The 22,553-nt window shown below is 41.4% G+C and overlaps 1 protein-coding gene across 1 annotated transcript in view; it reads right to left on the bottom strand.

Annotated features, from left to right (window-relative positions):
• LOC147747153 (sodium/glucose cotransporter 4-like) overlaps positions 1-22,553 on the bottom strand; it is a 782,848-nt gene that overhangs the window by 160,393 nt on the left and 599,902 nt on the right. Inside the window, exons 10-11 of the mRNA XM_086952400.1 lie at positions 4,623-4,773; positions 2,345-2,513 (exon numbers count right to left, since the gene is read on the bottom strand). Of these exons, the coding sequence (XP_086808526.1) occupies positions 2,345-2,513; positions 4,623-4,773 (320 nt within the window). The remainder of the gene's footprint in view (positions 1-2,344; positions 2,514-4,622; positions 4,774-22,553) is intronic.

The following is a 22,553-nucleotide window of genomic DNA, read 5'->3' as shown; positions in this document are numbered from 1 at the left end:
ATCTAGAAGGTATCGTGGACCTCCCCCCACCCCACACAACTTACCGCATCTGCCGTCGCAGATGACACTGGCCCCGGGAAATTCCCCAGGAGGGGGCTGTAACCCCTCCTACAAAGGAAGGGGCCTTGACCGCCTTTCCTTTACTTCCGGCGACCCGCCCTTAGACGGGACCGCCTCCCCATTGAGGGGCCAATGGCCACCTCTCCCGAGCGCTCCCATCCGTGTTGGGTGACGCCCACTCATAGGGATCTACCAATTAGTGCTCACCGATCATGACCTTACCGCCTACCAAACTAAATACGACAATTCTTACTCAAACCTATGAAAACATTGGTCGCTACGACCGAAAGAACATGCTTAAAATGCAACAACACATATAATCATTTTAATCGTAACAGCTTACACGATATTCACCATACTTTATTATGATCAACAACAAACTGATACTTTCACAGCCTGTAAACGAAACGGAAAAACATACTTATAAAATTCACTTCATTGTACAACAACTTGCTGTCTTCAGGGGCTGGTGGGTGGGTCAAAATTGGCTCTTCGTTCTGTCCCGAGCTCACGGGTAGCGAGGAGGTGCAGCTTCGGAGCACAAGAACAAGAGGACGTCTTCTGGTCTTGCGTCTCTTTTTATCCGTCTTCAGGGCGGGCGAGAACCCGCCCCTGCCTGCCCCCTGGGGCGGGGCTGGCTACGTCGGTGTCTAGGCCAGCCCACTCTAGGGCGGGAAAAAGCGCGCCCCGGCTACGCCGCTTCGGGCATACCAGCCGAGACGCGCCTCCCGCCCAAAAATGGCTTCCCGGGGGGATCGAGGCACTCCGCCATACGTTCGGGGGGACCGAGTGGTCGCCCCTTTCCAATATTGTTCCTTGTGCTATTGGTAATATGACTTTGAAATATGAACACACCATCTCACGTGGATGTGTATGAGTATTTCAGGATTGTATCTTCTCAACACAATGTACAAAGACACATGAGTAATTTAGAATTGCATCGGACATACTGTTACCTAAGCAACCATTGTATTAATGAGCTAGTAATAGGTTGCAACCAGGATCGCTTTATCTGTCTGACGCATGGTGAGAATGCCTAAGATCATTAGTACTGTGTATTCATGTGTTCCATACTTTATTTTTGTGGAGAATGTTGGTATCACTGTACCAAAGTTATTTCTGTATTCAGCATGTAAAATAAACACACACACTCTACTACCATTCTAACTGTGTTGAGGATGCACACACTGACTGGAATTCTACCTGGTATACCAATTTATCAAATGGCTCTGGCTCTGTGCAACCCTTTGATTCAATTCAAGCACTGTCAGATGTGACCCTCCACTGCCACCTGATTGGAGTTGAATTGTCACCATTAGTTAGAAATGAGCTGGCTCTAAAGCTTAATACAGACAAACAAATGCCTTGGGGGTGGTGGGGTAGGGCATAGGGGCATTAACACTCTTTCTTCGAAGAAAGTCTTTCCAACACAGCTATATTAATTGATTGTCGGGGTTTCTGTTTGCCAAAGAGCATGTAAAAGTGATCAGCATGATGTTGTGTGCTAGTGAGATCTCAGTAGCAGCCTGCAGCATTATTTCACTGAATACATAGAGCTCATTGGCTTTTAATGAAGGGGGTTGGCATCCCATCTATCACTTTTAACAAACAAAATAGTTATTTTTTCCAAAACAAGCAAGCAGAACATTTTATTTACTCAGTGATAATGAAAATTAGGCATTTTCAATGTGGTAGCAAAGGTGCTTTAAATGCCATCAATATAAATGAGGTCTGAGCTAATGTATTCCTTTATGTGTGAGATAAACAAATACAGGAAATCCATTGCATTTATGTCTATGTGTTGATTTTGTACATAGATGTGTGCACGCATGTCACAAATTATGAGGTATGAAGTGCAGCACTTGAATATTTTCACCTTTGCAGCAAAATATCAAAGTCAGGCCATAGTTAAACAGCAAAAACAGCAAAACGTGACAGTTCCCTGATAGCATGTCCAAGCCAAGAACATATATATGTCCCGTTTTGGTGCACATTATACATAAAACTGGTGGGACAGCAGGACAACCAAGATTTATCATTAATATAACAAAAATCTTTAGAGGGACTCTAGCTAAAAGAGATTGAATGTGTGACTCTATACCTTATGGAGGCAGGTCATGTTTCACCTGATTTGGTGACATCACCTCACACTCCTCTCACGTCAATAATATAAGCAGACCTTGTTAACTAGTTCACCGATTCTGTCAAACTGCATCTATTATTTTGAGGAATAAAGAACCAGATACTCCAAAATGTGTCACCTTCATTGGTTCATATTACTTACAGGTTCATTGATTCTCTTCCAAAAGATAGCAAGAAGGAAGATTGCAGTGACTGGTGGGGACAGGTAACTGGTCATAGACTGCATGTAGTCAAAGAGTTTTCCACTGTTGGCTGCCTGAATGATGGGTATCCAAAGAATACTGATACCAACAAGGATAAGTATGAATATTCTAAAGGAAAAAATGGTTGAAAAACAGAAAGTTAAAATGTATTCATACAAGTATGAAATACAGAACTGTTTAGTACACTAGTCTTTTAACATTTATAATTTGCCTAAAAGAACATGTTTGAGTCTAAACTTAACAACCAAGAAAATGACAATGGTATTGTAAAGAAATGTTATGTTATTCTCTGGGCATAAGGGATGGAGAATTGCTGGAGATGGCGGGACTGATAACTGAGTAGAAATGGAGAAGAGCACAAGATGGAGATGGGTAGCAAAAATATGTGGGTTTGTCAAACCGTAGTGTTTGGGATGAGGTAAAGGTGCAGACCTTTTATTCTAACAAAATATCCCCTTGGGAATAGGAAAAGATGTTTAGAAAAAAATTGGAACTAGGACAGGTGGAATACTATCAGGGCTGTGTAGCTACATTTTGGCTGGAAATTGACTACGGCCAATTGGCAGAAGACCCAGCTGGCTTCAACCAAAGGTTGGCAGCAATGCAGGTTAATGTCATGCAACAGGGATTGAATGGGCAGGTTATAAAGAAGTTGTTTTTGTCTAAATATATTTATTTGGTTGTTCATTGTTAGCCGACACCCTTACAGGTATTTTTATTAGCCCCTAAGGTTCGTTCTTGCACCATGCAACGTGGTGTAAGAGCAATGCAAATGATATGTATAAATCATGCAAGACTACCTTGCATGGCCCTGAATGGCTTCATAAATCTCGAGTGGTAACACAGCGCAAATCACAACGTTGCATTACTCTGCACTAGGGAGAAATTTCCATAGGTGTTGCATGGGTGTTCCCACACAAAATCTATAGATTTTGATGTATTCCCAGATTTACAAGAAGAGGTAAACCTGGGAATGCACCAAAAGATACTTGTCCCCAGGAAAAGCGTAACAAGAAGAAATATCTTTATTTCTCCATCCCTGTCAGGATTGATTTGTGCAGGAAAGTGTTGCTTCCTGCACAAAAACAATCCTGCCTTCAACAAAGTTGGTACTAGGCTGCCAAAAGGGCCCCAGCACAAGGGAAAAGGACAGCAATGCACTGTATTGGATAAATACAGCACATTCCTGGCTTTTCCCTGTGACAACACAACATTAATAAATATGCCCCTTAGTTTAGAGAGAATGGTTAGGATAGCTCAGTTTTATTCCTCCCTTCTGCCATCTTCCAGACAGAGGACAGTTGAAGAGCAGCTGCCATACTTCCAGTTGGACACATGCCAGCCTGTCAGTATACCACTGCAAGACCACAACCTCTTTTATACTACATGACTCCCCCCTTACAGTGGCAGGCTTAATTTTTCAGTTTTAACTATAAGTGTTACATGCAAGTAAGTGAGACTATAGGAAAGGAACACCTTTTGATGTGGGGTGGAAACACACTGAGGATACTAGCCTGAACTGACCTTACACTTTGTACAAGCCAATCCTAACCCTCACTCAAAACCCAACCTATAAACCATAGTCCATGCCTCATTCACTTCTTCAGTGTATGCTTTTTCAGTCAGGGCAATAGGAGTGTCCTGCAGCAGCAACTTGTGACTCCACTTCCAAATATCACATTCTTAAACTGTTTTCAATGGTTTATATTGTTTAATTGGTGGGAGGCAATAGTACAACAAAGCCAGAGAGGAGCTTCTCCTGTAGCTTTTGCAGTACTGACATGTGTGCTTCTGCATCTACCCTGGGATAACATTTATTAGCACCGACAGGTAACTGACAATGAACGCAAGTCATACAATTAGCAACAAAGAGAGGAAGTTGGAATAAAGCACCAGTCAATAACAGGAAGGAAAGCACCATTTGCGAATTTGCCATTTTGCCATTTGAGAATCACTACACAACACTCACAATGATGCTGTCTGTGCCATGTAAGTTCTCTAAGAAGCAAACTTTTATATTCATATTATCACTTCCTGTCCCATGCAAACTCTTGCACCCCCAAAACACTAGTTTATCCACAGAGGTGCTAAAACAACAGATTGACTAAATTCAACAAGAAGGGAGAATTTAAGAACTTAAGAATCATTGCTCTTCTCTACAAGTGTAAATTCCATGACCTGCCATAAAGATGCAATTTCATATGAAAGCATAACAACCTGCCAACTATCATGAGCTCCTGCTCAGATGCATTCCTGCGTATCCTCTGCCAAATGTCAAGAGTAAAGAGAGTGCTACTACTGTTGAAGATGGATGTGAGTGAACTCATAAGGGCAGCCATTAGGACAGCGATCATTAAGCCTCTCAGACCTGTATGTAAAAGAAAAACAAACACAATGGCATGAATCACGTACAGCCAAGTTTGACAACATCACCCACATATTATCATTTACCAATGTAAATGTATTTATTACATTATCTATGTGATTCAGTACCAATGCCAAAGCTTTAAGAAGCAATATGTAGGCCAAAGAGTGAATGACCTATGGACACGATTTAGGAACCATATATCAGCAATAATTAATAAGAAACGTGACCAGCATGTAGCCAATCATTTTAACCTTGTGGACCATTTCCCATTAGATTTGAAGATTTTCCCTGTGGAAAATGTATGTCTTAAAGGAGGAACTATCGGACTTAAGAGAAAACCTCTGTATGTACAATTTAAAATAATTGCACCCAGATGGACTGAACATACCACATAATTACTGCACATCTCAATCGATATCAGGACAGCATTTCTTTCACATTCAAAATAGAATCTTCACTCATGTTGCTTTTTGAGCTGCATGCTCAGCAGCTCCTTCTGTATAAAAGCAATGCTGGTTCCCACTGGACGTGGGGAGGCAGCAGGGTCTGCGGGACCTTCAGGCTCCCTGCGGGGACCTTCAGGCTCCCCTGCAGTCCACAATGTGAGAAACTGGGTGACCTGGGTGATACCAGGGCACCAAGAAGTGTGACCAAGCCCTGCCTCTTGGGCCAAAATCGTCCCAGGAGAGGGGGCTGAGCTGCTCCCCTTCCATGTTTAAAACAAAACTAAGGGCAGGCCCAAGAGATGGGGTCCCCGGGGCCAAAATAGGCCCAGGGAAGGAGGACTACGTAGCTCACCTTCCTTTATGTAAAAAATTTAAAAACAGAAAAAGCCAGACCCCATGAGGATGGATTTAGTAATTTGGCCATAATTGGCCTGAGGACTGGGGCAGCACAGCCCCTTCCCTATTCTAAAAATACTTGGCCCTAGGGGGGGTAGGGGGGTCACACAGCCCCCCTTCCTTTATTGGTTGGTGGATGAAGTCCCCTTGGCTGCTAATGGTCCTTCTGGCCAACAAGTCCTCCTGTTACCTCCAGTATGTCCCACACAGTGGGATTGCTGAGAGGTGGTTGAAGCCCCCCCTCTTTCTCCAACACTCTGCAAATGTGCCTCTTGGCACACTACTCATTGGGGAATGAATTCCACTTTACTCCTGAGGGCCTCAGGACTACATTTGACTTCATCCCCCAATCAGTAGTCGATCAATCAATCAATCAATGACACTTATAGAGCGCGCTACATACCCGTAGGGTCTCAAGGCGCTTGGGGGAGGGGGGGTGCCGCTACTGCTCGAACAGCCAGGTCTTCGGCTTCTTCCTGAAGGAGAGGTGGTCTTGGGTCAGGCGCAGGTCGGTCGGGAGGGAGTTCCAGGTCTTGGTGGCCAGGTAGGAGAAGGACCTTCCTCCTGTAGTCGCTCTTCGGATGCGGGGGACGGCGGCGAGGGCGTGGTTGGCTGATGGGAGGTGGCGTTTGGGAGCGTAGAAGTTGATCCGGCTGTTGAGGTAGCTCGGGCCTTGTTCGTGTAGGGCTTTGTGTGCGTGGGTGAGGAGGCGGAAGGTGATTCTTTTGTTGTCCACCAGGAGGTGCATTTGCAGAGTGGTGGAAAAAGGAGGCAAGGCCTCTGAAGACCTCTCAACATTCCCACTGAGTGGGACTTATTGGAGATAACAGAAGGGGTAGTTGGCCTCCATCACAAATGATATCACTGATAACATCATCCACAAACTCACTAAGGCACCCACTCATACTTCATAGAACCTTTCATACACTCACTGACACACAACCATTCAGAAACACATTCGCAGACCCATACCAGTACTTTAACACCCACTCACAGATTCATGGATCTAACAAATATCCACTCACTCATGCAGCCATTAAGACACCCACTCATTCACTAATACAGCACTGACATATCCATTCATACAACATTACTTACTCATACAGATACTAACACGTATTCATGCACCTATACAGTCACTGACACTAACACTCTCTTACCCATATAGCCACTCTCACATTCTTTCACTCACCCATACAGTCACTCATACACCCCATGACGCACCTATACTGCCTTTTACATACCCAGTTACTTACTCATATATCACTGACATATCCACTCAACCACACAGCCATACACACACTTACTCACCCATACAGCCCCTCTCACACACACTCACTAACCCATACAGCCACTGACTCACACACTCGCTCATCCATACAAGTAGGCAAACATCCCCTCACCCACCCACACTGACAATCAGATACCCATACAGGTACTCAGACAACCAGTCAATCACCGATATAGCCACTCATGTACCCACACCCACACAACCACTTAGATACCAACAGACAGACTGATACAAACATTCACACATTCACTGACCCATACATTCACTGAGACAGCTAATCACTCACTTATAAAGTCAGCCACGCACCCAGTGTATCATCCATACAGGCACTCATACACCCACTGATTCATCAATACACCTTGGTGTACATATTTAACACTCATAAATGTTTTAAAAACACTCACAGTTACTGAATGATGTCATCACTGATGTCATTAGTGATGCCTTTCAAGATGTCATTACTGATGTCACTGACCATGTCATGAGTGATGTAATATGTTAGGTCATAAGCAGTGCATTGCAGGGGCGCAAGTTATAGTTGCTCAGCTAAATATAACTGCTGAATCTCACTGGTTTTGTATGAGTGAATCATGAGCCTAACTAATAAAGTCCTTGTAAGCTTTGGTTTTTTCAGTGAATTTGTGAGTTTTTATTAATTTTATTTCCGAACTATAACGTTCCTGTAACCTTTGTTTTTTTCAGAGAATTTCTATGGTTTTTAAAATGCTAATTCCGAACTATAACGTCAGGGTAACCTTTGTTTTTTTCAGTGAATATATTCATGATGATGCTGCGACTGTCAGTGTGGCCCCCCATGTGTAGTGAGGAATTTGTGAATACCGATATCATCACCACCTCCGGTGTCGCTGCAAGCAAGGAAAATTATTTTTTCCCGTTTTTTTAATAATAATAAAAATTTGAAACTTACATTAATATCCTACTAAACTGCTAGACTCAAACTTTATGTAAACTATGTCTATATATGTATTCTACACTTTGATAAAAACACGTGGTATCCGTGTGGTATCCACTGAGATCGCAACATCACTGCAAAGACTAAAAATATCTTAAAATAAGATGATAAATGCACTTCTTAAAGAAATAGATATCAAATAAAACAATAAGTGGTGCACAATATAGATGTAATGTTCAATATGTAATTATAAAAAATAGAAAACTTATAGAAATTTAACAAAAAAAGGTAATACGGACATTGAAGTTAACTAATAAAATCTTAGGAAATTACTTTAAATCTAATGGTTATAGAGATAATATAGTTAGGAAATACAATTAAAAATCTTAGAAATTCACTTAAAAAAACTGAAGGTTACAGAGACATTATAGTTAGCTAATATTTCACTCATACAGATACATGGAAGTTCAGTAGTTATAGTTACCTGAGCTAACTATAACTCACAATCCCACAATGCACTGCTTATGAGCTCACACATTACAACACTCATGACATGGTCATTGACATCACTGATGACATTTCAAATGACATTATTGATGAAACTAAGCAGAATTGCTTTTGCGCAAAAGGGAGCTGCATGTTAACAACTCCTCTCTTCCCATAATCAATGCCGGCTCCCGCAGGAGGTGCGGAGCCGGCAGGGACCTTGGGGCATTGGGGCTCCCCCCTGGTCCCCAAAGTCAAGGCCATGCCCCGGGGATAAGATCCCCAGGGTTGAAAATGGCCTGGGATGGGGGCCCTTCGGCCCCCCTCCCTCTTAATTATAAAAAAAATTCTGGGTCCTGGGATGGCCTGGTGAGGGGAGCCACGCAGCCCCCTCTTTTGGACAACTTTTTAAATGGCCAAGCCCGTGGATGGGGTCCCCAGGACTAAAATTGGCCTGTGGAGGGGGGACACGTGGCCCCCTACTTTTAATAGAGTTAAAAAAATATACAATTGGCCATGTCCGGGGGATGGGTTCCTGGGGCAAACCAGCCTCAGGAGAGGGGTTCTCTCCCTTTTATTTTATTTTTTTAAATGGCTCAGCTCCCTTTCCTGCACGACTCTACAAACATGCCTCCTGGCATGCTCTGTGTTGGGGGAAAAAGTCCCCTTCACTGATGAGAGTCCTTAGGGGGCAACTAGCCTCCAGTAAGCCCCACACAGTGGGATTGCTGAGAGGTGGTAGGAGGCCATGCCCCTTTCTCCACCGCTCACCAAATGCTACTACTAGTTAAACAAGTATTTGCAAAGCAATAGGTCTCACATTTTTGAGAGTAAGAGTTATTGGTATTGTAAATGTAAAAGTTTTTTAGAAATGTTTTTTGGAGTGGTGTGGAGTGGAATGGAGTGGATTTACATTGTGTGCAGTGGAATTATGTGGTATGTTGTGCAGTGAAATTATGTGGATAGAAAGCATGTGGTATTTAGGTATTTAGTGTATAGGAATTATGTAGAGCGGGATTATGTGCTATGAAGAGTAATTATGTGGTATGGCAATCTATGTTGTGGAGTGGTAACCTCAGGATAAATCTTCCTCATTCCCATTGAAGCTAAACTATAAATTCGAACAGACATAAAAAAAGAAATAACCACAGAGGAGCACTTGTGGACCTCGTTAAGGATATGAGGAGGGCCACTGGAATTATGCAACTGTTCGGCCACGACGATTTTCACATGATTATACATATCTTCTGCATTATCTGCAGTTGTGAACAAAAAAACCTTGTTTCAAGCTGAAACGGCTCAATTGTTACCAAAAATGCAGCGACACGAGTTACAGCATGTTGGAAGGCCCTTTGCAAAGCTGGAATGGTCACGGGTTACTTATTGCTAAATGTGGATGTTAAACAGGTACTAATTGTGTGCAAACCTCTCTTGCATGTTTCTGTGCTTCTCTTTCTTCTTTCTGCATTTCTCTTGCATCTTTCTTACTCTTTCTGTACTTCTTTTGCCTCTTACTGCACATCTCTTCCTCTTTCTGCAAATCTCTTGCTTCTTTCTGCACCTCTCTAGCTTCTTTCTTCTGCACCTCTCTTCCCTCTATCTGAACATTTGTTGATTATTTCTGTACTTCTCTGGCCTCTGTCTGCACCTTATTCCCTCTTTCTGCACCTCTCTTGCCTATTTCTGCACTTCTCTTGCCCCTTTCTGCACATCTCTTGCTTCTTTATGAACTTCTTTTGCCTCTTTCTGTACCTTTCTTCCTCTTTCTGCAGGTCTTTTGCCTCTTTCTGTACCTTTCTTCCTCTTTCTGGACACTCATTGCTTCTTCCTGCACATCTCTTCCCTCTTTCTGTACTTCTCTGGCCACTTTCTGGAACTCTGTTACTTCTTTCTGCACTTCCCTTGCCTCTTTCTGTAACTCTCTTGCCTCTTTCTGTACATGTCTTCCTATTTCTCACCTTTCTTCCTTTTTCTCAACCTCTCTTGTCTCTTTCTGTACCATTCTTGACTCTTTCTGTACCTCACTTGCCTCTTTCTTTAGTTCTCTTTATTCTTTCTTCATTTTTCTTTCTTCTTGCTGCACCTTTCTTCCACTATCTGCCAGTTTTGTCCGCTTTGAGCAGTTCTCTTGCTTCTTTCTGAACTTCTCTTGCATCTTTCCGTACCTCTCTTGCTTCTTTCTGCATTTCTATTGCCTCTTTCTGCACCTTTCTTCCTCTTTCTACAGATCTCTATCTTCTTTCTGCACTTCTCTTGCCTCTTTCTGTACCTGTCTTCCTATTTCTCACCTTTCTTCCTTTTTCTCTACCTCTCTTGTCTCTTTCTGTACCTCACTTGCCTCTTTCTTTAGTTCTCTTTATTCTTTCTTCACTTTTCTTTCTTCTTGCTGCGCCTTTCTTCCACTATCTGCATGTTTTGTCCGCTTTCTGCAGTTCTCTTGCTTCTTTCCGAACTTCTCTTGCATCTTTCCGCACTTCTCTTGCTTCTTTCTGCATTTCTATTGCCTCTTTTGCACCTTTCTTCCTCTTTCTATAGATCTCTTTCTTCTTTCTGCACTTCTCTTGCCTCTTTCTGCACCCCTCTTGCCTCTTTCTGCACACCTCTTCCCTCTTTCTGCACCTCTCTTGGCTCTCTCTGTACTTTTCTTGCTTCTTTCTGCAACTCTGTTGCTGCTTTCTGCATTTCTCTTGCATATTTCTGTGCCTCGCGTTTCTCTTTCTTCTTTCCTCCTTTTCATCTTCTGGCACATCACTTTCCTCTTTCTGCATTTCTCTTGTATCTTTCTGTACTTCTTTGCTTATGTTTGCACCTTTCTTCCTCTTTCTGCTTCTTTCTTCCTCTTTCTGAAGTTCTCTTGCTTCTTTCTGCACCTTTATTCCTGTTTCTGCACATATCCTACCTATGTAGGCATCGTTAGAAAATAGGATTTAAAAAACCTTAGAATGTTACTGAAAAAACAGAGGTTTCATGGGCGTTATGATTAGTAATTAGCATTTAAAAGACCGTAGAAATTCATTGAGAAAACCACAGGTTTCAGGGACTGTATAGTTAGGAGTTAGCATTTAAAAAACCTTAGATATTAGCTAAAAAAAAAACCACAGGTTTCAGGGATGTTATAGTTAGGCAGACATTTCACTCGTACAAAACCAGAGAAATTCCGCTGTTACAGTTTGCTGAGCTAACTATAACTTGCGCCCCCACAAAGCACTGCTGATGAAGTCACATATTACATCACTCCTGACATGGTCAGTGACCTCACTAATGACATCTCAAGTGGCATCACTGATGACATCACTGATGACATCATCCACTTAATATCTGATGCACCTCCTCACACCCTAATATAACCTTTCACACATCCACTCTAAAATACAGACTACCACTGTCAAAACCATAGACACACCAATACTCTGCACTTTATAAGTACTTTTGCGCATCCGACTTCAGCAGTTTTCACAGTTTGGGATTTTTGTATAACATGCCAATTTGTTCATGCACATTACATTTTAGAGTGAAGGGCCATTGCCCTTGGTGTTGTTTTGCTGATTGAATATTTCTGACGGATTGAAAGAGGCAATTTGCCAGACACTGATCTACAGTGTGAGCTGTTATCTTAAGGTATCAGACTGGCCTGTGTCAATGGTGCTGTGTGACCTGGACTTTGTAACATTGATAATGGACTGTCTAGGAGTATAAGTTATATTTTAATTTGCTTAGTGTATTGTTATACTGGTATTGTCCCCTGTAACAAGACATATTGATACAGTAATTGTATGGTTCAATGAGGTGTACCATGTCAATGTGCACATTATGTGAGTTAAAGAACACTGTCGCTATAAGTTAAACAAAGGTTAAACATAAAAATATGAATATGGTGACTTTCAGTTGTTGTGAGAAAGACCGCGCTGACAGTCATAACCCGTCACCAGAGACACAAATAAAGTCTGCTTCAAAGCAAACCTGAGCATGCTGGAGCTTGTTTTCAGAGTGAGAACAGGCATGTTGAAATATATCTCAGGCGGGCATTGAAATCTGGCATGCCCTCTCATTTTGGTGCACCACTGCCACTGGCGACAAGGAAGGCTGTATGGCATACTGTCATATGGATATGTTTTACCTACACACTGTGTTAAGTTAGCACAAGGTTATTAGGAGCTTAAACGCCATTTTGCCTTTCTGCTACTTCTGCACACGGCACATATTGTTATTTTAGCTTTGAGCCTAGTAGTGTTTTGCTTCACACGAGAATAATATGTTGTTGCTTCGGTTTCAGCTTTGCTTGGTAAGCTATGTCTGTACACTGAGTGCCGAGGCATTCAAGGATACTTCAACACAGTGGTTGTTGTGAGGTCTGATCTTCGCATGTTTTAGACATAACATACATGCAGCTGTGGCCAAACTCTGGTTTTAGGCGCTTTAATATTGCATTGCGCAGAGAATACACACATACTTGATGATGCTTCACATGCAGAGAGCTGCTGGAAGATGATGTGATCCCTTTCCATTAGGATCAGAGGTATGGGGCCGCCCTGCTAAAAACCCAAAGAGACCTTCTTAGATATAAAATAATATACTAGCAAGGGAGGGTAAGATTCAGGGCTATTTAGCCTTCTTCCCTCTAGCATTTAAACATGCTTTCTCCCTTTGTATTCTATGGACTAGTAACTATGCTGATTACTTTGTTTCTTATAATATGTTTGCTTGTATTAGCTAAAATACTGCGCTTGAGAACACTGCATTCAAAAATAAACATTTCAAATGTGCACGTGTCTTCATTTACTCCTCGTTCTGGATTGATATGATTGTATAACGAAAGAGTGTTCATGTGTTCCACGTTACCTGAGGTGTTCTAAGTCCATGTTCTGGTTTGTCTAAACATTGGGAGTGTGTAAGAACCAATGAGACACTGTTGCTAGTCTGGTAGGGAATTTTTGGGTACTAAGGTGAGTTTTGGGACACCCTAATTCACTGAGGTTCCAAGTCTTTGTGATTAGTTCTGTGTGAGAACAGAATCCCTATGACAGTACACAGCTCCAGAGCACCCACCAGCCAGAGATAGACACACCAGCTGTGATCTGGAGGTCGATAGATGCCCGGGAGAACAGTGAGCTGTGTTGCTTATGGGAAAGGCAAGGGGGAAAGAAGACAGCAGCATTTATCTGTGAAAAGTAATGCTAATATTAGTAAAACGGTGTCCTAACTGTAATGAAACAATGAACATAGATTGGCTAAGAGAGAGCTCAGCTGAAAAGTTATTCAGCGATGTTGATGCCGGTGAAGACTTTTGGGATTACGGATGGATCAGAAAAACCAAAAGAGTGCAAAGATATTATGAAATCACTTGAAAAAAGAGAAATTCCCAACTGGTGGGAGATCAGTTCCCTCCAATGCTACCTAGATGTTGGTCGCATACCAAAGGACCTGCCGATTCTCATTGCACTGACATATGAAAGCCCAAACCTCACATGGTATATTCAGTGGGCAGAGAACAGTGCAGAGTCATCCAAATGTATGCTGGCTGCATATTGATCAAATATGCCAACATAGATTGCAAGCACTTTTGAAAGAGATTGAAGTTTTGAAAGAACAGCTGAACAAGCTGCCGGAACAGGTGGTGATTAAGAAATTTGAACTCAAGATGCAGGGTTAACCAAATATGAGCAAACTATTAAAGATCGAAAAGCAACAACATTTAGAAGAGATAAGCTTGAATGCCAAAGAGGTTAAATCTTCACTTCCTCCAGACGATTTGATAGCATATGGCGCCAATAATTACCGCAGAATGCTCAGAGTAGTGGCGCGAAAATGCATGATGAAACGAGCTCAGAACTATGCTCTGAAATAAAAAATTATTGCAATCATCAAAATGTATAAATACTATCTGTAGAAGATGAGCTGTGTTTTTTATGTTGGGACCACAATCTAAATCTCAGACCTCTGACAAACAGGACAGAAATCCTTGAGGAGTTGGCAGAGGAAAAAGAAAAACAGGAGATTTAGGCAAAAGAAGTGGCAAGAAAGGCACTGTCCATAAAAAGAAATGAGTGACAACAGAAGTATCAATGGCATCAATTAGAATTCAGCATGGGAGAAAACAAAATCTTTTGTCTAGGACTCCCATATTGCGTCCCAATAAATTTTGACTATGACCAAACAAGAATGTATTGTTTTAGGTTTATTATAAAATTGATATTATGCTAACAGGAGGATGGCTATGCTGGAGGACTCTCCTGAGAATTTGGGTAATCTTGCTATTTCTGATTTAAACCAATTGACAGATAGGAATAGTTTATCCAAAGGAGAAGCAAGTGAGTTCATTGTTGACAGGCTCATTCAAGAGCAGGGGCTTAATGTTTTTGAAGGACACATGACTCCTTCTAAACAGAAGTCCATCTTTTTACCTGTGGTCCCTCGTGATTCTATAGATATGTTTGCGGATTTACTGAAACCTGGTCTTAAAACACTGCAGAACTATGAGCACACTATCAATGCAACAGCTTTCACAGATTTGTTTGAAACTCAATACAAGTGCATAGTAAGAGGATTATGCCAAAGAAACAACATAGTAGTGAGACAAGCCTGCAAGGGTGGCAATAGGGTACTATGGCCACTTTCCAGTTACTTGGAAGAAGCCATACAGCAGTTGGAGGATGGCCAAGGTTACTGTAATATTGATAAGAGTGAGGCTCTCAACATGAAAGTTACATATCATATTGAACTATCTAAGTGGAGGTCATAAGGACTCATTAGTTACTTAGGCAGAATTTATATTTCTTAAAACAGAATCCCTGATTTTACATGAGTGGTGTAATATGTGAGGTCATAAGCAGTGAATTGCAGTGGTGTAAGTTATAGTTAGCACTGTTTCTATAACTGCAAAATTTCTCTGGTTTTGTATGAGTTAAATGTCAGCCTATTTATAACGTCCCTGTAACCTTTGTTTTTTTCAGTAAAGTACCAGGTGTTTTATATCCTACTTCCTAACTATAACATCTCAGTAGCCTTTGTTTTATATAGGTCAATTTCTAAGGTATTTTTTATTCTATTTTATAACTATAACGCCCCTGTAATTTTTCCTTTTTTCACTTAATTTTTTAATGTTTTGTAAATTATATTACCTAACTATAACGTTCCTGTAACCTTTGTTTTTTTCAGTGAATTTCCCAATTTTTGTTGTTGTATTTCCTAACTGTAACCTGTAATCTTTGAGAGTTGGTGTGTTAGTGTGGAAGTGGCTGTATAGGTAGCAGAGTGGGTGTATGTGTTTCAGAGTGCATGAGTGTCTGAGTGTTTGTGTAAGTCTCAGAGTGGGTCTGTGAGTGGGTGTGTGAGTCTCTGAGTGGATCTGTGAGTAGGTGCATTATTCTCTGAGTGGGGTTGTGAATGGGAAAATGAGTATTTGAGTGAATCTGTGTGAATGCATGAGTGTCTGAGTGGGTATATGAGTCTCTCACTGGGTCAGCGAGTGGATGCATGAGTCAGAAAATGGGTATGTGAGTCTCTAAGTGGGTCAGTGAGTGTGTATTTGAGTCTCTCACTCAGTCTCTGAGTAGGTGAATAGGTCTGTGAGAGGGTGCATAAGTGTCTGAGTGTGTCTAAAAGTGGGTGTTTAAGTCTCTGAGTGGGTGTGTGAGTGGGTCTGTCAGTGGGTACATGGTAAAAAAGTAGGGGGCCCATGGGAAAAGCTCCTTGTGCCAGCTTGCCCGATGACAGTCCTCCTGTCAAGCTTACCTGCAGTCCACCACCTCTGTTGACTTCGGTTTTGTAATTCCTCTGCTTGTTTTCTGTTTCTTCTCTCCTTGCTCCTGCAATCTATTTGGCCTTTTCAGCTTGTTCTGGCTTTATTTTGCCTCTTTCTGCCCACTCCTGACCTTTAATGTGCCTCTTGCTGCTCGATTCTGACCTCTATTTTCCCTTGTGCTGACAGTCTCTGACGTCCTTTGTCTCTTTCTACTCACTTCTGACGTTTATTCTGCCTCTTTCTGCTCATTTCTCATCTTAACATTGTCTCTTTCAGTTCTTTTCTGACCTTTATTCTGCCTCTTGCTGCTCAAATCTGAGTTTTTTTCCAACTTTTGATGCTTGTTTCTGACATCCATGCTGCCTCATTCTGCTTAATTCTGAACTCTATTCTGTCTCTTTCTGCTCCTTTTTCACCATTATCTTGCCTCTTTCTGCTCATTGCTGACCTTTATTCTGCTTCTTTCTGCTCGTTTCTCACATTTACTTTGCCTTGTTCTTCTCTTTTCCCCCATTACCGTGGGGGAAGCCTCAAGGCCCTCATGATTACAGCCAGCTCCCATCCTCCTGTTAGAGCTGGCATTGAGCTCGCATGATTGCTGCTGTAAATGCAGCTCCCTGCATGTGAGAGCAATCTGTTTAATCTCTCTCCCTGCCTGCAAGTCTGCGGACAGGCAGAGAGATGAAGGTGGGAGCATTATCACTTCTCCCATCATCTGGAACTGGAATGTTTGCTTTGGCTTGGCGGAAGCTATGAAAGCTCCCACCAAGCAAAATTAAACAGCTGTGTCCTGGGGTGGGCACCCAAGACATAGCAGGAGCCAGCCCTGAGGGGACCTAGTTCCCAGGGTCATTATTGGCTCCAGGAGGGGGTACCATGCGGACCCCATGTTTAATGTCAACTGTAGCCCCGGGGTGTTGGTGGTGCATCGGCCTAAGGGGGTTCATACAGCCCCCCTAATCATTTCATTCATTGCCGCTGGAGATCTTGGTCCCCGGGGTGGTCTGTGTGACCCGGGGATTCAATTTAACATAAGCCCCATGTAGGTCATGGGCTCCGTGGTTCCACACAGCCCCATTCATTCTATTTATAGCCCAAGGGAGGTCGGTGGTCCCTGGGGCCAGGGGCAGGCCCCTGCATCGAGTAGGGCCTGCCTCAGGGAGGTGGTGGTCCCAGGGGCTGTGAATGGCCTGGGTGGGGGGCACACAGTCCCCCTCCCACTTTAAATGGTGCTTTGGCCCATGGGGCTTGGGGGTCCGCATAGCCCACAATAAAATTTAATTTAGTAATGGGTGGTGGTGTTTCCCAGGGGGTCTGAGCGCCCCCCTTCATTTACATATTAGCCCTGGGAAGGTAGTGGTTCCCCGCCTTTAATTCTCCCATGCCCCCAGGACCTGAGTCACCCAGGGGCCTATTAGTGAAGAAGCATTTTTTTAATAATTTTTCGGCAGGAGCTGTGGCCCTAGCATGCCTCCAGATGATATTTTTTTAAACTTTATTTTTGCTCTGGCAGGGTCCCTCTGAGCCCCTCCCCCCCAAAAAAGGCCTAGGGGGTCAGGGTATTCCTACTTTTCCCCTTCTCATTTTTTCACATTTACTCAACTTAAGCATATTCCCAAGAATGGCTGCCAATACTTCCTGGCTTGAAGTGTTGGCATCTAATCAAATCTCAGCATGAGATCTGGAGGGTTTGCTGAACCTTTGCATCCCTATATATACAAGTTTGGCTTTCATTTAGTATATCTAAAGCTACTGAATGGAATTACACGAAATCACACCTCACGTCCCTGGATCAATATCTACCTTTATCCCAAATTTAGTGTAATTCCATTCAGTAGTTCGGTCCGTAGCCATGTCTAAAGTTCCTATGGGAATTAACACAGAGAAAACACGTTTTAGACCACCCCCATTTTCTCAGCCCCCGCTTGACAGATCACCTCAAAACTTTGATGACAGCAGCTGAAGAGAGTGTCAGATTATTCATCAAACAACACCCAAGGTATTGGCAAATGAAAAATAAACGCTCTTCTTATGGAAGCTAGGTGCTAACTATAACTACATATATATATGCACATACACATACAGACACGAATATATATATATATTCACTGAAAAAAACACAGGTTAAAGGAACGTTATAGTTAGGCTGACATTTCAAAAATACAAAACCAGAGAAATTCAGCTGTTATAGTTCTAACTCATGCCCCTGCAATGCACTGCTGATGGCATCAGATATTACATCACTCATAACATGGTCAGTGACATCACCCATGAAATCTCAATTCACATCACTGATGAGTGAATTTCTAAGGTTTTTTAAAATTCTAATTTCTAACTCTAACGCCCCAGAAATCTGTGTTCTTTTCAGGGAATTTCTAAGGTATTTTAAAATTGTAATTGCTAACTGTTTACTTTAGTATATATATATATATATATATATATATATATTCACTGAAAAAACCATAGGTTTTAGCCCATATATAGTTAGGGATTAGCATTTACAAAACCTTATTTTACTCGCATAAAACCATTGAAATTCGCATATATAGTTAGTTGCGCTAACTATATATCGCGCACCCGCAATCCACTGCTGATGATGTCACATATTACATCATTCATGACATGGTTCGTGACATCACTGATGACATCACTGATGACATCATCCAGTGACTATGTGTTTCTGTAAAGTTAAAATAGGTCTTACATATTGAAGAATGAGTGGATGTATAAGTGTCTGGAAGAAGGATTTAGTAGGTGCATGACTGACTGTATGAGAGAGTGATTAAATGTGTCTCAATGAGTGCATGGGTTAGTGACTAAACTGTCTTAATTTGTGCATTATTATATCTGTTGTTCTGAAAACTGCTCCATGTATTGATCAGTAGCTATATGAGTAACTATATGGGTTACTGATTGGTTGCCCAAGTATTTGTATGGGAGAGTGAGTGTGTGTGTGTGGGTGGCTGGGAGGTGTGTGACTCTGTGCATAGATATGTGAACAGTTGATTTACTAGATGTATGGGTTCAAAACTGCATGTGGAAACAGCTGTATGGGTGGTTGACTGTGTGCATGAGTGTATTGGTGAGTGATTGGTTTCTCAGTGCTACATGTCAAAGTAAGAACATATGTAAAACACAGTACATGTGAGAGTTGACATATATAAATAACTGTGCATAAGAGCCAGTGAATGTGTGAGTGGCTGTATGGATCATTGTGAACTTGTATCAGGGATTGTATAGGGGAGTAAATATGTGTTAGTATATATTTGAATAAGTAAGATGTGTATAACTGTATAGTTGAGGAAATGGAGGTGTGATTGATTCTTTGCATGACTGACTAGGTGTGTGAGTAACTCCATGGATGAGTGACAGTCTGTGAGTGTCTGTTTACACTGAGTGTATCTAAGATTATATCAGAGTCTGAAGAGGTTCATCGTATAATCACATGAATGATGTCATCAGTGATGTGATCAGTAATGTCAAATGAGATGTCATCAGTGATGTCATTTGAGATGTCATCAGTGATGTCATCAGTGATGTCATTTGAGATGTCATCAGTGATGTCATCAGTGATGTCACTGACCATGTCATGAATGATGTAATATGTGACATCATCAGCAGTGGATTGCGGGTGTGCGATATATAGTTAGCGCAACTAACTATATATGCGAATTTCAATGGTTTTATGCGAGTAAAATAAGGTTTTGTAAATGCTAATCCCTAACTATATATGGGCTAAAACCTATGGTTTTTTCAGTGAATTTTCAAGGTTTTGTAAATGCTAATTCCTAACTATATATGGTCTATAACCTATGGTTTTTTCAGTGAATTTCAATGGTTTTTTAATAGCAAATATCTATAGCTGTAACATATGTTCGTATTCTAATTCATAAATATATTTTATATATATTTGTATTATATTTTTTAAATTCAATTTATATTATAGTTTAAATTATTTTTTCTTGTTTCGCTGCCGATCCGCGAAACGGTAAACGTTCCGTTAGTGCAAATACCGCGTTAGAAAGGCACATCGCGATGCGTCCCGTAAACGCAACATATCGCGTTACTACGTAATGTCCCTTAAGACGTTCTGCATTAGCGCACCCGGAAGCGTTCTGGAACGCGAACCAAGGCGCGAAACGTAAAGGCTCGGAATCGATCTGGGGCGCGGCGCGCAGCGCGTAACGTAAGCATAACAGGTCATGTGACTTGTTTATAAAACTTTTCATTGGTTCATTTTACTTTTAGTTTCCTAATGATGGAACGCTTGAGCATATGACGTAAAATAAACACTTTTCATTGGTTTAGAACATTTTCTTTTCTCAAATGATGAAAGTCCCACCTTTTTTCCTCACTCCGAGTTTCATTTTTATGAGAGAAAGACCTGTTTTTGTTTGCTAAGACATGGCATTTGTATTAGCTGCAGCTGGTGGATCTCCACCACCTCCACCACCACCAAAGAAGACAGGACCGACTAGCCAGGTCATCTTCGACCAGGAAGAAGAAGAGGAAGACGAGGAACAAGAGCAAGGGACAAGTAGCTTTCTAAAAGAAATGCCAAGAACGTCCCATATCAAAGTGAATTTTATCTGGCAATTTTTTTCTCATCCTTCTCATGAAAAGAAAGTTAATGCCAGATACGTTACCTGCCTCATCTGCAAAAAAAGACTCTCGAGAGGGACCGAAAAAAATATAGCTATGGTAATCATACCATGCATCGGCACATGGAGAGGTGGCACCCTCTTAATTATTCTAAAGCACAACTTCGAGATCTGATGGATAACCCCCGACCGGCTAAAATATCCACCAATTACTTAGCAATAAGTGAGTCAGCGGCAAGAGAAACGGTCCCAAATCTCCAAAAGAACTTTGGGCAGATGAGATTTACATGTCTAGCATGTGGAAAATAATTTCATGCGGAGAGATGAGTATTACTTTAATAAATACATCATTTGAATATCATCAATGTCCAAACCGTCCAAGAAAGTATTTTTTTTTTTGTTGCTCCTGTTGAGCCCTTTGAAGTGAATCATTTTTGTTTCCCCTTCCTCCAAAAAAACACAAAAAAATATAAAACATCAAAAAGAATAAAAAAAAGTTATTTTCAGAACTACCTTCCCTTTTTTTAAAAATTGCTAGAATGTTTAGCACTCTAGCATCCTCTATTTCTTTTGATTCGCTTCCCAGTTAGCGTTCGGGTACGCGAACCGGGAGCGAACTAAAAAAATATTTTTAAAAAAAAGACAAAGAAATAAACAGAGAGTAATGTGAAAAGAAAGACAAATAGAGGGAGTAACACACAGTTACTGTTGAAAGAGGGACTGATAGAAGAAGTGAAAAGAGTAGTATAAGTAAGTAAAAGAAAAAGAAATGAAGGAAGTAGCAAAGACAGGAAACTAAGGGTTAAAGAAAAGAAGCAGTGGAACTAATAAAAGTTAAATCTGATAGACATGTAACGTAAAGAGTACTAAACACTTACCTTTTAATTGTCATTACCGTACTAAATTATCTTTTTTATACTTTTAATCTGTGTAAGAAAGAACAAAAAAATTTAAATTAATAGAAGGTGGTAAAAAAAGTGTGAGCATGAGACAAAATGAATGTTAAATGTGGTATACTTGTAAAGCGCACAGCTGCCCCAGCAAAGAGGCGTCCCAGCGCTGTATACCGCTGGGGAACCCATCCTGGCTTTCCCTGAGAGATGATCCCTCCTGGGCATCCCCAAGGTGAAGCCAGGCATCCCCGGCGCTGATTGGGCCGTTAGTAGAGATTAAGCAAGCTATTGCCCAGAGTTGCTGAGTGGGACCCATGGTTGGAGTAGGCACCGAGGCGAGAATTATCGAGACCGCTGACCATGGCCCAAGACCCTGCCACATCAGGAATCAAACCCTGGTTGACCTCTGCTTCCGGGTCTGCCACCTCTAACCAGTGAGCCACACCAATCCATATATATATTAGAAATCACAATTCAAAGTAGAAAATTAATTAAATATATTAAATGGTTTATTTTTGCTGTTATCAGAAAATATCAAATTTCACTGAAAACAGTGAGTTGAAGGTATTCATCATATAACAGCGGGGAAAAAAAAAACACAATCAAAATGATTGTGTTTAAAAAACCCAAATAATATAACTAAGCAGAAATAAGAACTCCTCCAAAGTAACTTACTTTCTATGACGTCAAAGGATATCCTATGAACAGCTTATACTCTGTTGTGCTGTTACTATTTTCTGCCCGCCACTTTCTGAAAGATAAACTCAATTGTTTTAAGAAAACTGAGACATACAAAGCAATTTGAAACAGCACACTAAGTTACAGCAACACCTAGAATCATTATAGTCCAATTACCTACCCTAAATTCTGATTTCAAAAAACAAGTCAAAAGGCAACATTGCTTCATAGTCAATTAGTAATGTTTGCTGAAAGACTAGCCATTTTATAAATTTTAAATGAGCTGTGTAATATCCAGATGTTGTCAAAGGACCAGTATATTATATAATAGCTGC

This window comes from Lissotriton vulgaris, chromosome 1_1, assembly GCF_964263255.1.
Source record: "Lissotriton vulgaris chromosome 1_1, aLisVul1.2, whole genome shotgun sequence".
Lineage (NCBI taxonomy): Eukaryota > Metazoa > Chordata > Amphibia > Caudata > Salamandridae > Lissotriton > Lissotriton vulgaris.
This window is presented reverse-complemented; position numbering and strand designations above follow the sequence as displayed.